This window comes from Micropterus salmoides, unplaced genomic scaffold (genome assembly GCF_014851395.1).
Source record: "Micropterus salmoides isolate LMB-PRFRI ecotype aquatic unplaced genomic scaffold, ASM1485139v1 Ms_hic_scaffold_3, whole genome shotgun sequence".
NCBI lineage: Eukaryota > Metazoa > Chordata > Actinopteri > Centrarchiformes > Centrarchidae > Micropterus > Micropterus salmoides.
This window is the reverse complement of record NW_024042261.1, coordinates 27,759,474-27,773,948: the sequence shown is the minus strand read 5'-3', so window position 1 is coordinate 27,773,948 and position 14,475 is coordinate 27,759,474. Positions and strand designations below refer to the sequence as shown.

The window sequence follows — 14,475 nt, the reverse complement described above, 5'->3', positions numbered from 1 at the left end:
GCACAAAAAAAACAAGGAAGTCAGTGTGCCAGGGAACAAATTAAAGATTTAAATGAGTAAAAAGCATCATTCTGCGTATTACAAAGCTGAATTCTTGACAGTAGTTTGCAGGATTTGTCAGTAAGTAAGAACTTCATGGTTTAATAGCCTATGTGAGGAATGTTTAGCTCCAAATGTGGACCATTTACCATCCTCCATGGAACATCTTGTGCCATGGTATCATCTCATTTTTTATTATTAAACAATATAAGCTGGCATTTTTATCAACAGCCTTATCAAGCGTTTCCTCCATAGTTAGGTCATGCTAAAATGCTTTGAGAGAAAACAAACCAATTTTGTTTATTTTGGCAGCCTAATGATTTAATGGCCATAGCTTGCAGTGTGGTCCATGTCTTGACATTATTAGCTTTGCTACTGGCTGAGTGGGTTTACTGATCATGAAATTATTTATGGTTATTGTCCTGTTTTCAGACTCCAGAGCCGGTGAGGGGACACCACAGAAAATTGACCATGCTGTCATTGGAGGGGTGGTTGCCGTGGTGATGTTTGCCATCCTCTGTGCACTCATTGTTCTTGGTCGATACTTTGCCAGACACAAAGGTAAAGCACCGGCAGAGCAATCACACTTGATCATAAACACATCTGAAGAGTTCAAGTGTTTTTTTGTTGCAATTGGAGTGCAATATTGAAGTGCAGGACGAGGAGGAGTGTGGCTAATTTGTCTGTACTCTCTCCAGGAACTTACTTCACACATGAAGCCAAAGGGGCGGATGATGCAGCCGACGCAGACACGGCCATCATTAACGCGGAGGGGGGACACAACAACACAGATGAGAAGAAGGAATACTATATCTAAACTGGACAGGCCAGGGGAGACGGGTGGGGATGCTGGTGGTGTTGGTGGTGCTGTGGGAGCATAATGTCTAACTCCGATAGGTTTTCAAGAAGGCTTGAGGGGCGGGGAGGGCAAGATTTAAAAAGGAAGAGAGGAAAGAATACAGTGGAAAGTAGGACTGGCATGGCCAAGTGGTAAGAAGAGGCATTGCTGAGTCTCCTATCCGACCCTTCCTGGACTGCCGGGGCCTAATCTGTACAGTTCAATTATTTTACAGACAATTTTGTGCCTTGTTCTATTTCTGTTTCTTTTGTTGTTTTTTTCCCGTTCACATGCTTGTTGGATTTGATTTTCCTGTACTTCACCTGATCCTTTGTTGCTTTTAGCTTTCAGAGGAGATTAAATGGGCATGGTGTTTGTCTATGTGTGCTGCAGCTAGCTTTTAGCTCAGGTACCTAGATCTGAGAGCCAGCTCATCTTTTTTTTTTTTTTTGAGTAATCTCCAGAGTTCAGTAACTGGAACACAGTGTCAACACATTTCTCTCCGCTGGGTCAAAGTCCAACAGTCCCTGCAATTTCATCACATTTCCCACCAAACATGCAGGTCTGATTGGTTTCGACATATTTCAGCGCAGATTTCACTCACCCCCTTTGAGGATCAGGTTCACTGTGTTGATTGCTAATGTAAAAGTTGAGTATTCATGCTCATCATAGAATGTATTTGTTCCTGAAAGTAAAATAGGAGTGCCGTTAATTATCATTTCACACCAAACCTCCAAGTATAACTGGTCCCTTGTTATTTTCAAGAAAACATTTGACTATTAGTAGATGTGAGGTCAGTTTAGTATTTGATCAGTTGTGGAGTCCAGTCTAAGACATCCTGACAGCTATAATGTGCCATGATAGAGTTAAAGTTTCTACAGAAGAAATCAGAATCACTTATTCTTTTTTTAAACTCTATCAGGTTATTCTCCTGATTGAGAGGACAACAACAAATCAACAATAGCAGATAACAAACCATCATTTGCTTTCTTTCTTTTGTTTTTGTCATTAGCAGAACATCTGGTTCTGAGAAAAATCTTAGAGTTGCTCGACATTTTAGGAAGTACACTTTCAAATTCACTTTCTTGGTTCTAATTAAATAAGAAGATCAATACCATTTTTGTGTCTGTACGGTAAATGTGAAGCTTCAGCCAGCAGATGATTAACTTAGCTTAGCATAAAGACTGGAAACAGGGGGAAACAACTGGCTTGGCTTTGTTCAAAAGGTAAAAAACAGAACTATCAACACCCCCCATAAAACTACAAGTGTCATTTTTACCTTTGCACATAGCCAGGCTAGCTGTCTGCCTGTGTTTCCAGTCTTTGTGCTAAGCTAAGCTAACCGTCTGCTGGCTGGAGATTCATGTTTAGCATGCAGACCTGAGGGTGGTATTGATCCTCTCAACTTTTGGCAAGAAAACAAGTGCATGTCCCAAAATGACAAACTACTCCTTTAAAAACATTGCCTGTATCTAGAACTATTTTTGACATAAGTCTCTTTTTTTTGTCATCCATGGGACAGATGGACCAAAAACATGGCAGAAAATGTTGCTCTAATAAGTACGGCACCAAAAGACTTCCTGTCTGTTGGTTTTAGGGTCAGACTTTACTTTGAGTATGTATATACCCTGTAGTATCTAAAAGAGTGACTGGTCCTGCTGCATTGATCATAAAATCTAATTAAAATGTATTATTAGTTAGATATTGGTACAGCCTGCTGTGTGTATTTTTGGTTTAAACATGAAATTTTTCATATTTTCATACCACCCACATAGTCGACCCTGGATAAAATATAATAATTATGCGACTGTGCATACATTCAGTAAATATTACTTGTATGCCATTAAGGCTGTAAGTTCACTGTGCAGAATGCTTTTTTAATCTGACAATATTGACAATTTAACTGGAAATGTTACAAGGATATTGGTCTGTTTTATTCTTCCAAGGTTTTATCTTTTTATTTAATTGTACTGTGTTATTGAATGACCAGTGTGTAGGATTTGGGGGGGGGGTCTATTGGCAGAATATGGCACAAATGGGATATGGAATGGAATAGAATGAGCCTTTTATATCTACAGAAGGAGCGGGTCCTCCTCCATGGAGTCCGCCATGTTGCACCACCATGTTTCTATAGCCCAGAATGGAGAAACACTGGCCCTACGGAGGCCTTTCACATTTTTCATGTTTTTTGTGGCCACTGCAGTTTCCCCTACACGCTTGGAAGGGGAGGTTGAGGCGAGGGGTAGGCAATTTGCACCCTCCCTGCTTGATGCCACTAAATTCTAAACACTGGTCCTTTACAGGGAAGAAAGCATGTCACACTTTCAATAGCATAGTTTCCTTTCAGTGATGTATCAGCTATCAAGGTATGTCAGTGTGAATACTCATAGCAAGTGAAAAATACATTTTCACTGCTTATTTCCTGGCTTAGAAATCCTTGCTACACATACTTTTTGCCCTTGCCCATACACAAGTAAAAAGACATTCAATCATTGCAAACATGAATCAGTTATATATTTCCTTGCTGTGTGTAAAGACATTTTTACCTTTGGGCTGTCTTTGATAAGTTGTAAGGGCTCTCGGCCTTACAAGTTATCAAAGATTTGCGTAGAGCTATAGACGTGGTTTGGGAAAGATCATTTTTACTGTCATCCTGCAGCCTCAAACCTTCACAGAGGAGCTGTCTACTGTCACAAATGTATTTTTTCCCCCCACCAATGCAAATCAGAAGATCCTACGCTCGCAGACAGACGCAGTGTACACACCATGCATGCTTCATGCCTCTCACTGTCACAGCTAGAGGAAAAACCTGTTTGGTAATTAGTGAGTGACTTCATTGTATTGCCTGAATAAGAAAAAATGTAAATGTATAATGAAAAAGGATAACCACTGCCTTAAACCCACCTCTTGATACTTATCATTATAAAGGAAAAGACTGAAGGACTTAATTTAGTGCCTTCTTTGATTTTGAGGCATATGGTTAGTATCATACAGTATCCTCATGTACACTCTTACAGTATATCTTGTATATTTCTGTCCTTTCGAACTTACAGGGCCAGTACTCATCCACGTTGTCTGTATTCACGTACTATACACTTGCATCACGATTACAACCTGGAACATAAAAAAGCTGTTGAAAAAGAAAAGGCTTTCCTTGTTCATCAGGGTGGTGTGGCAGCTTCCACTGACTAAAATGTCTTATGCCAGGATGTAGTATTTATTGTCTTGATTCGTGATCGCAAAACAATTTCAATTTGGTCATAATTATTTTCTCTGCTTCACTTCATTTGTTATTTATTTGGATATCTTCAAGGACAAGGCTCACTAGTAGTATCAGAGATGAATACAGTACGAAAAAGCTACATTAAAAGTAACCTTTTCTGGATTTTAAAGTTTTGGTGTCATGGAAACAGTTACATGCATGACAGTTTCTATTCTGAGGTTTGATATTTGTCTTAAATAAGTGACTGCTGCTTTTAATTGAGAAACATAAAAAGATTGTCAAAAGCATCGTCTAATCCAGTTTCTGATTTGTTTTAAATACTTGATATTCAATATGCTTGTTTTCACTCTCTCAGGTTCATGAGTGTTAATAGTTGTGTTTTTTTGCATCTCAGGTAGAATGCAAATTTACGGCCCCAAGTATATACTGTAGTTCCACAGCTATTCAAGAAGTGAACAAATCACAAGGTGTACATGTTTTTTTCTCATTTGTACATTTTTATGTGTTCTTAATATGGTGCACTGTTACAGTAAACGTTAAATATTATTTTGCATAGAACTAGTTCACAAAGAAAGAAAACTAGATTTGTTAAGCAGACGAAAATTATGTACAGTCAGTGTCAACAAAATCATGATGATGTTCATGAAACTTCTTCCTCCACCGTAACACTTTGCTTATACAGTATTGGTTATTTAGTAAATATAGGATGTGACCACAGACAGTCAATCAAGCATCTGTTTGCATTCAGTCGATTCATGCATACATTTTCATAGATGAAAAGATGGTGTATTTACTGTGACATTAAGTTTTCTGAATGATCTGTAACATGTCTTGGATTTTTGGGTGAAAGTCATGTTTAACGCCTGGGGAGGGAGGGAGGGAGAGGGGGAGTTGGTTGTTTTATTACCCCCAAAATGGTTGTTTTTGTTGTTAAATCTTAAATTTCTCTCTGTACCCAGGTGACATTTTTCTTTTGTGTAGTAAAGAGGATGTTTCTCATATGACCATGCATATTTTGTATTGGTTCACACCAACATTTTTACAAAAGAAAAAAAAATCAGAAGAGTACTTGTCTTAATAAAAAGATATCAATGTTTAAAGTGCTGTGCTGTTGTGACTTGATCAGAAACGCACTCTCTTTTTGTAGTCCATCTCTGAGACGGCAGAAGGCAGAATGTATTAACTTGTATTAGTTGTCATATTCATTCGGCCTGTTTAACATGCTGAATACATTAGCTGGACTGAACCTGTTCATGTCATCCTGAGCTGCTAATGTTTGTCAAACTCCCAAAGAAGAAAGATCCCAAATTAAGGCAAAACTACTGTACCGACGTAGATTCGATGTGAGTGAGCAGCAGCAATCTGAGCTCCTATCAGTGACTGACACATGCACTGTGGTACAGATAAAGGCAAGAAACGTTTTAAATGACACGATGACTGACACCGACAGGCTCGGGGGCCCCTGTTAATGGTTCCCGCTGAACACATGGATGTTAGTGATTTGACAAATTGATAGGCATTTCAGGGGGAACAAGACCTAGTTCATAACCATAAGCAATTCTGTCATCAGAATTCTGTCAGTGGCACCATTTCCCATTAGTTTAAGTGATCCATCCCAGGTAAAGGTCAATAACATTATTCAAACTTTAATGGAATAGTTTAACCTTAGAAACCAGCCACTTTTCTCCCTTACTCATACAATCATTGAAATATAACGCTTTCCTCAAGAAATATTAAATACCTGTTTATTGATTTTTTTTTCTTTACATGACAAATTATGGATTTTCTCTATATTTATTCACTTTTTCGAGGTTAAACTCTTGACATGAAGCCATCTGAATTAAAAACAGGTAAAAAGCATTTGCCGTGCGGCTGTACCAGCTGTCAGTGCATCATGAGTGCATGAATGTAGAAGGGTGATGTTTCAGTTAGATGCTACTAATCCCATTTAAATGTTCAATTTTAATTTGGAATGACATGTTTAAGTGTAATTAGCACAATGGGGAAATTGAGAGGGAACGAATGTCTGAGCATGGCTTGTTTAGTTGGCTAATTGATTGATTGAGATTGATGGCATGTAGCACTTGGCTTGGCTGAGGTATAATTAAATGATGTGGGAATAAATAGTGGGTGAACAAAGGCAAACGCAACAGGCTCTGTCTGTATCTATGTTGCTCCTGCTTAGCACAAAGCACATTAAAGAACTTGCATTATTCTTATGTACTTATTTATTGGCTGATTCAGTTGTTAACAAAAAGGACAAATCCCTCTTGTAAGTCGGTTTTTAAACTACACTTTTTATTCCTTACAAGAACTCCAGGGCTTTTTGTATCGCAATTTAATTCTTCAGAAGATTTAGAGCAATTCATATATGATAAAGCCTCTACCTGAAATTAAAATTGCTACACATTACAGAGGAATGGTTTACGGTATATATGCTATGAAGTCTGAACACAGAAAAAATTTACTCCTAATTTGTATATATTTATTGTATATATTTATCACAGAACTCCACTGCATTTGTTTATCACAGAATAATGAATTTATAATTTTTTTTCTTCTAAATTTATATTTTTTCAAACAATCTTTCTTTTAACAAACAAATGTTAAATAGGGAGTTAGGAAGCTCCGATGCAGAGCTATTACTTTCATTTCATTTATGTAATGATTCTTCTCTATTAAATATGTATATATGGTAAATACAGATGATGCAGTAGTACAATATCCCAGTACAGTACAGTATACAGTATCCCTTTACACTCAAGTAAATTCTACATTCTTACAGAGCAAAATGATGATTGTGATTGTACTTCCCTGCATCAGCTTATTGTTTCGGTTCTATATCAACCACAAAGTTTTTATTCAAGTTACGTTAAATAGTGTCATTATCATCATTACAATGAAGTACAATTTACAATAATGTAACAGTCAATGGAATTGAAAAGACAAGACCTTTTTTTTTTTCTTTCCACTACTGCCATGCTGTACAAGGCAGCAATTATGTTGCAATGCTGCTAAACTGTGATTATGTTGCATTCATGTTGATCCAGTGGTCTGTGTACTCAGTAATACATGCTGAAGCTAACATGAGGTGACTGTATCCAAAGAACTGAGCATGTGATTTAGTGTTTCGTACTTTGCATTTTGTGTTTAAAAGTAGGTATTTGTCAAGCCAGTCCACTTTTTGCATTAAAAATGCCAAGTCATTTTCCATGAAACAGATGAGCCAGTTGTTTCAAACAATGATGAAGGACAAGCACCTGAATCCTGTGATAACCACAACACAATTATCTCTGACTGCTACAGTACGACCCAGAGAAATCTGCATTAATTAAAGCACACACAACCAGCCTGTTAATCCCATATGAAAGTGTCAGGCAGAAGAGACGTGTGTTTGTGAGGTGATTAACTCCAAACCTGAAAGATGCTGTGAACAGCACTATGGGCTCTAATGTCAGCGATGTTGCTGCTTGATGTTTAATACTCTGATACTTATTAAGAGATTGATGTTTACCAGAGGGAGGAAATGTGCTAGATGTTAATGTGGAAGTTTTAGGTGCGATTAATCACAAAAAGCTATAAAAAAAAAAGTGGTGAAGTTTTTCAGACAGGAAATCTGTAATTATCTGCTGAGCCTAAGCTTCAAGCAGTATCCTCTGAAGATCCCCAACCAAATCTCAAGGTGACTCCTTTGTGCAGAAGCAAAAAAAGAAGTTTTCTTCTTCCAAATTTACACCGATGTTCCGCTTCATAGCCACCACCCAGATACAATAAGCAAGGCAAACATTTCCCAATCTTCTCCTCTTATCTTTTATTCTCCTACGTCTGCATGTAATCTTTCTATCATATTTAGTATTGTTGATGCAAAATTAATTTTCATTTAAAGTAGATTTTTAATTTGAAACACTTAAATAGCTGTTCATGATTATCTCCTTGAGATAGCCGTGAAAATGCTATTGTTGCATTACAAGTTTATTTAGTCACCCAGCTTCCTTCTGATACACTGCAACGCCTTAACGGATGTTTTTTCCACACATGTTTTGTGAGTGTGTTTCTGTTGTCTGCATTGAAAGTGTTCTATTTTTATGGGACAGCCTGTTACAGTTTTTTTTTAAATGTCTGTACACAGCCTTGAAGTCAGTCACAGGGAGCCTTGGTGAGTCTGCGAGTTGCGGCAGGAACATTGCCACCTCAGTAATTTATCACTCTGATTCTATTTTCACTTATTAAATTAATCAGTTAGGTAATTAAAAGTTACATGTTTTAATTAAATTGGCATTGAATTCAAACAGTGAAAGAAAGGCATCATGGGATGAAGTTCATCACTTGAATGAGCTTGAACGTCATTTCAATTCCATTTGGGAAGATGTGGGTAAGTTAAAATTATTATCTGTTTTGTACTCTGTATTCATTGCTGTCACTCGCTTTTGAAATAAAAGTTGCAGATAGTAACACAATGCCTTAGAGAGCAGTAAATACAGAAATATTTTAATGTATGTTAATTTAAAAAATGTGTAAGCCAAACTGTGTAACAACATATATAAGATCACAGATCTTACATAAAACCTATAAAAACGCTTGCCATTGCCAATCATGTCAATCTACTACAGTTTATACACCACTGGGTTAGCATTTAACTAGATAGCTTATAGCAGGTCTAGTTTTGTTACTTTTTACCATTGTGATTCAAGGTTTAGCTACTGTCTTACTTATGTAGTATAAACAAAATCACACTTACTACAATGTTCGAATATTGATTTTTCAATTCCAGGAAACAGGAAAATATAAAAACATTGCACCTCACAAAGGATGCCCTCTATGACAATCCAAAATGGCTCAGTAAAAACAAACTATCTCAGACTAAATGCATTTTCCTCTTCAGCCCATTTGTACTAAAGAGCTAGTTTATTAAATTAATCTTGAATTAAATAAATTCAAACAAGTGATTTAAAGGCAACCACATGCGAATTCCAGAGTCAGAGGCCAGTCTGTTTAACTGGGCTGTTAGCTTTTAGCTTGTTAGCTTTAAGCAGGACTAGTTTTGTTACTTTTCTTTGTCATGAGATTTGTTAAGATGTAGCTACTGTTTTATTTGTGTGGTTTAACAAACTCAATTAATCAATCATCAAAATTATTTTTTCAATTCTATTAAACAGGAAAAAAATGGATAAAAAAGGTTTAGCTAACTTAAGTATATCTCACCAGCTAGCCTAAGCTGAGTGCTGTCACTGTGGTTTTAACCTGTTTTCTAGTTTTTGTGTAGTTTTTTAGGCTATTTTTTGTTGTTGTTGTTGAGACATTTCTGTGATATAATACTTTTAGTAAGGTAAGATGTCTAAAGTCTAGCAACTGTATCTTTTCTTTGTAGGCCAGCACAGATTAAGATTGGATATAGAGGTTTACAGACAAATACAGAGCATTGTTTGGTATTCATTTCATTTGTTCAGCTGTGCTAAGGATTCAATTTCTGCTTGGTAAAACAATGCTGAGCAGAGCTGTTTATCTAGTTTGCCTGTGTGGTCATCTCTACACATCTACACTGAACATTTCAGATTGTACTCAAAGAGTGAAAGAAACCACGAGGAGATGTGGAAAGCCATCATCTGAAGCATAATTCTTGTGCTATCACTGAGTATTCATTTTAAAACATGAAAGCCTGAGCCTGAGATGTAGTAAGTACCCAGTGTTGGTGCGCTCTTAACATGTCATTGTGATGTGAACAAAAGAAAACTGAGCCAGTGAAACAAGAAAAATGTGTACATAAAAGAACAAAAGAGATGAGTTAATGGAAACAAGATGGAACACACTTCTACAGTGGTTAATTAGTATTTTGAGGAATAGTAGTAGGACCAAGAATATTGCGTTATTCTAAGAAAAAAATATTGTAGGCCTTGAGTAATTAAAGCAAACGTGAGGGTGGACAACATTCTCCAATTATGTTGATAATTACCTTCAAACACATCATTAGATCCTTACTTCTATTCCAGCCAGTGTATCACTTCCTGTGCAGTATGGTAAAGGTTTGTTTTGCTCTATGAGAGAAAACAAATTTTTCCGGGCAAATTAGATATTTTATTGAATCTCAGTTAAATGATTAGCATTGATTCACCAGATGAAGTTTGGAAAACAAGCTCACCACAAACTTTGTTTGTTTTTAATCATCCAAATTATGAAGACAGTATGAAACATGAACAACAGAGGACGGAGTTACTGTAATTAGCTTACTTTAACCATATGACATATGATGTTACATGGAACCTGCTTGCAAATGGTTGTTGCTGAGACCTTAAAAGATTTTTTTAGAAAGCATTTTCACCTCCACCCTAAAGCATATTTGATTTAGCCCAATTTAAAAAGGGCATGTCAGAAAGATAAATTATATCCTAGCATGCTTTGTTTCTTAGCGTAGAAATTAAATTGAGGTCTTAAATGCATAAATTAAATCCTTGTGAAATTACAGAAGACTGAGCCTGAAGCAAGTGAGGCTCCTTGTTCCAGTCAGTTAAATGACTGCATGGATGTAATTACTTTTCTGCTCAGTTACAAGTTTCCTTTCTAATTTTCATACCCGACTATCTCGTCTGTGTGGCATCTTACCTGTCTGACTTTAGGATCATCATCCAAATACAAATTAGTAGTTTATGTCCAACTGCAGTGGTGCACACGCAAATTTGAAACAGCGAATCCTTTGAATCTGAGCATTAGCTGATCTGATGGTTACACTAAATGCTCAGTGATCCAGATGGGTGCTTGGTTGATTTTTTTTTTTAATGGATAAAACCCACTCTCTGTAACCTGGAACCTGTTGTTTGGCTTTTGTTCTTATCTCCTCATTAGTAATACATTTTGCGAAATTCAAAATCATCGAACTGTATTCAGCATGGTGGTGCCAAAATAACAGCTGTATCATTTACAAGTGAATGCCCCAAATGGATTCACATGGCTAAAGCTTATTCAACTGGTGGTTACCTTTTGAACCAACTGTAATGCCTTGGATAATTACATTCTGTTTTTCAGGCTATTATTCATTAGCTAAAAGGTCAAGAGCATTATTTGCAACACAAACTGAGCCTTGCATTGTATGGCCAAGCACGCAGTCTTCTAGTTGCTTAGTCACTTTGATTTTGCATGTGAATGTCAAATTCAAAAAAACTGAGCCCTAATAGGCAGCCATTACTGCAAGTGAGGAGCCTTTGTGTAAACTGAGGTCTAATCACTTATTCAATCACTAAGCATTGCGTCCCTGCTCTCCTCCAATGCTCCTTCTAAAAAGCAGCTGATTTTGTATTTCAAAAACCATGGATACACTTGAATAAAATATATATTTCTGCCCCATAGCCAAGGCATAATTGGTTATCTGAAGTTCTAACAAGGTTCTCTTGGTTGCTTTAATTAAATTAGAATCCATTGTCATGTTAACTAGGTAATTAAGTGAGCCATGGATGATCTTTCTTTCTCTTATCAGTGGCGACACTAAGTCTTACAAGCAAGTACTGGGAAGGATCCAAAATCTGAAATATGCTGGTGACTAAGGGTGCAGCTTCTCCTAACTACATAATCAGTGAGATGTTGAAAAGATAACAGGAACGTGCCTAAAAGTAGAAACTGCCATCTACTTGTTTAGCTCTTGTGAAACTCATCTCCTCACCGTCAACACAGAGGACAACGTGGCGCTGAGCCAGAATGGCAGATCAGACTTTTCCTCTGTCACACTAACAAGGAAAAGCGCCAAAAATGGATGCTTAAGCTTGTAATAAGCTGCGGTACTGCTTTATGTGCTCACTAAAACATCTATTTTAAGGCACAATTTCAGGCCATCACACAGTGCTATCTATATACAGTGGCAGCATTTTAAAAGACTGTATTTCTTAATACATATTCACAAGAGATCAGAAAGAAAATCAACCCATATTTAGACTGATATGAATTCCAAAATAAGCCCCAGGCAGGATTCATATCTTTTTAAAGGAATATTTTAGAAGTAGAGGCTTCTACTGCACCATTTTACTATTTCAATATGCTCTGCACTTCAGAGTCAAAATCCATCAAAGAAACAATGAGGAAATGTACATTCATAAAGTTCCAATAATGTTTTGTAATGGAACATTACACTGTAATGAACAACCAAAAATGGTTCTTTATGGAGCCACTAAAGTGCCGTGAACCAGAGAAACACAGCTCCTGCCATGTGCTATATTACTAATAGATCTGCAAACTGCAGTCACAGTAAGAACCATTTGAGTTTTTAAAGTGTTCCTCTAGAATGTAAAGAGTCGATAATGCAAAATTTTATCCAATTCAAAAGAGTCATCTCCTCCAGTGTGTAGGGCAACTATTATCCCGCAGATCATCGGCCCCTGGAGAGGTGACAGTCCTTTCACCTTGCAGCTGCTGGTGCTTTGGCACCACACGCCTTGCACATCCCATCTTTGCATCTGGACGCCACCAGATGTTCTTGAATAATTTCTCATACAGGTGAAAGTTCCCCATGCAGCTAAACATCAACTCGGGCAACATTTCTTCCAATTCAGACACATCAAGATCAGGCAGATATTTTTGACTGGGGGGGAGGTACGGACACTGGACACTTTCCGCCCCCACACTCATTTCATTTGCTCCCCACTGAAAAATATGACTTTAACCTGATCCTGAAAGGTAGCATATCTCAAATGCATCACAATGTCCAAAAAGCAGATGGCCGTCTAGCAGGGCAACAATTCTTCTCTGAAACGCTGAATAATACATGCATATCTTGCTGTGATCCAGCGAATTCAATAGCCTATAGAAACGGATTGCTCTCAACGTAAACCATTTTGCTAGAGACCGTTCTCTTTCCTCAGGTCCAGTCTCCCATAAATAATTTGCCTTCAACCTTCACATGCATAAAAATTGCAACTTGTTGGTTATGAGAGAGAACAGTGAGGATGCACTTTGAATGCCAATGCGGCGATGAATAAACAATGGCTCACTGCTCAGGAGCAATGCAGAGCTGCCATGAGACATTGCTTTGACTCCACAGGCTCTCTTAATGGTTTTTGCCACAGACCAAGCCTTTCAGTCAGCTGTGAATGGGAGGCTGTTTTGATCTGGGAGGAAACACTTTAATAATTTCTAACAAAGCAACAATTCCCAGGACACTCTGAACCATTCACTTTAAGCCATGATTGAACTGGCTTTCTATAGCAACAAGCTTAAGGTATGTGAGGACTCATACTGGCTTTCAGAACATGTCATCAACAGCAGAGGTTACTAATATAGTCAACTGTAACGATCTATCACACTGCACATCATATTCATACAGTTTCTATAATAACCTCCACTAATAATTCAAAAGCAATACAAACAGTAAAATAGTAAAGAGCCTCTGTAATGTTGCTGAACAGATATGAGGGGTCTGAGATGTAAATCAAAGTCTGATCTTTCCGCAGTGCAACAGTGCCACCTGGTGGTGCATAGACGCCACTATGGGGCTCTAAGCACCTAGTAGTAGCTCTCTACCTGGGGGTCAGGTCACAAGATGATTAACAAGATACATTATTTTAATTGTCTCCTGACCCAGTGTTTCCCCTTTTACTTCTTAATACTTCCTAAACGTATCAAAATCATACAATCTGAGAAGATAAAAGCACGTATGTATTGCATGTTTTAGCATACATTCTGGTCACACACAAAAAAACAAATTCTGTGGGTTGAATAATGGTTACCATAGCCTCTCAAAACAAAACAAAAATGTCTGCCCGCCGACTTTCTTGATAGGAAATGGAGTTGCAACTTTGTTGGGAAAGGTGTTAAATACATTTTTTATCAGAATATTTGTCCTCCAGGTGGTAAGAGTATTCTTTGCAGAATGAAAAAGTATTTTTAAGCGACCTTTTGTGCTTTTCGAACATCATAGATGAAGTACCTACAGTTACCTAACGTTAGCCTATGCTAATACATGAGGCACAAACTGGAGCTAGGCCTCAAGTAACCATCTTAGGGAAGCATTTGTTAGGGCTGAAGACTACAAGTTTGAATATTAAAATAAATCTGGGGGTTTGGAGTTTGAAAGAAGTGAGCTTACCAGACCGCTCCTCATCTCTGCTTGAGGCGAGCTGCTTGAAGCTACATTAGCCGCTACTAGCACAACACACCTGAATCCCTTGATAATTATGCCTGAATCTCTGACCAGCTGGCATTGTGGGTAAAGTAGGCTCCAGGTTTTGGCAAGGAAGAAGGTGTAGAATAAAGAAGAGGATGTCTCTGGTTGTTCTGCATCTATTTTGATATTTTTTAAACTGTCCACCGCAAGTCCGACAACTTTATTTAAGTCAAATGCAAAATAGGTGTGGTACTTTTTTGGTGTTGTAATGCTAAAAGATGTGCATCTCCAATC

The 14,475-nt window shown here is 37.6% G+C and overlaps 1 protein-coding gene across 8 annotated transcripts in view; it reads left to right on the top strand.

The window, feature by feature from the left end:
• The window catches only part of cadm1b (cell adhesion molecule 1b), a 146,226-nt gene extending 141,026 nt beyond the window's left edge, over positions 1 to 5,200 (top strand). For all 8 annotated transcript variants that reach the window (XM_038692590.1, XM_038692591.1, XM_038692589.1 and 5 more), the window contains 2 exons: positions 472 to 600; positions 738 to 5,200. In XM_038692590.1, the coding sequence (XP_038548518.1) occupies positions 472 to 600; positions 738 to 856 (248 nt within the window). In that variant the 3' untranslated portion in view covers positions 857 to 5,200. The remainder of the gene's footprint in view (positions 1 to 471; positions 601 to 737) is intronic.
• Positions 5,201 to 14,475: the final 9,275 nt, after the last annotated feature.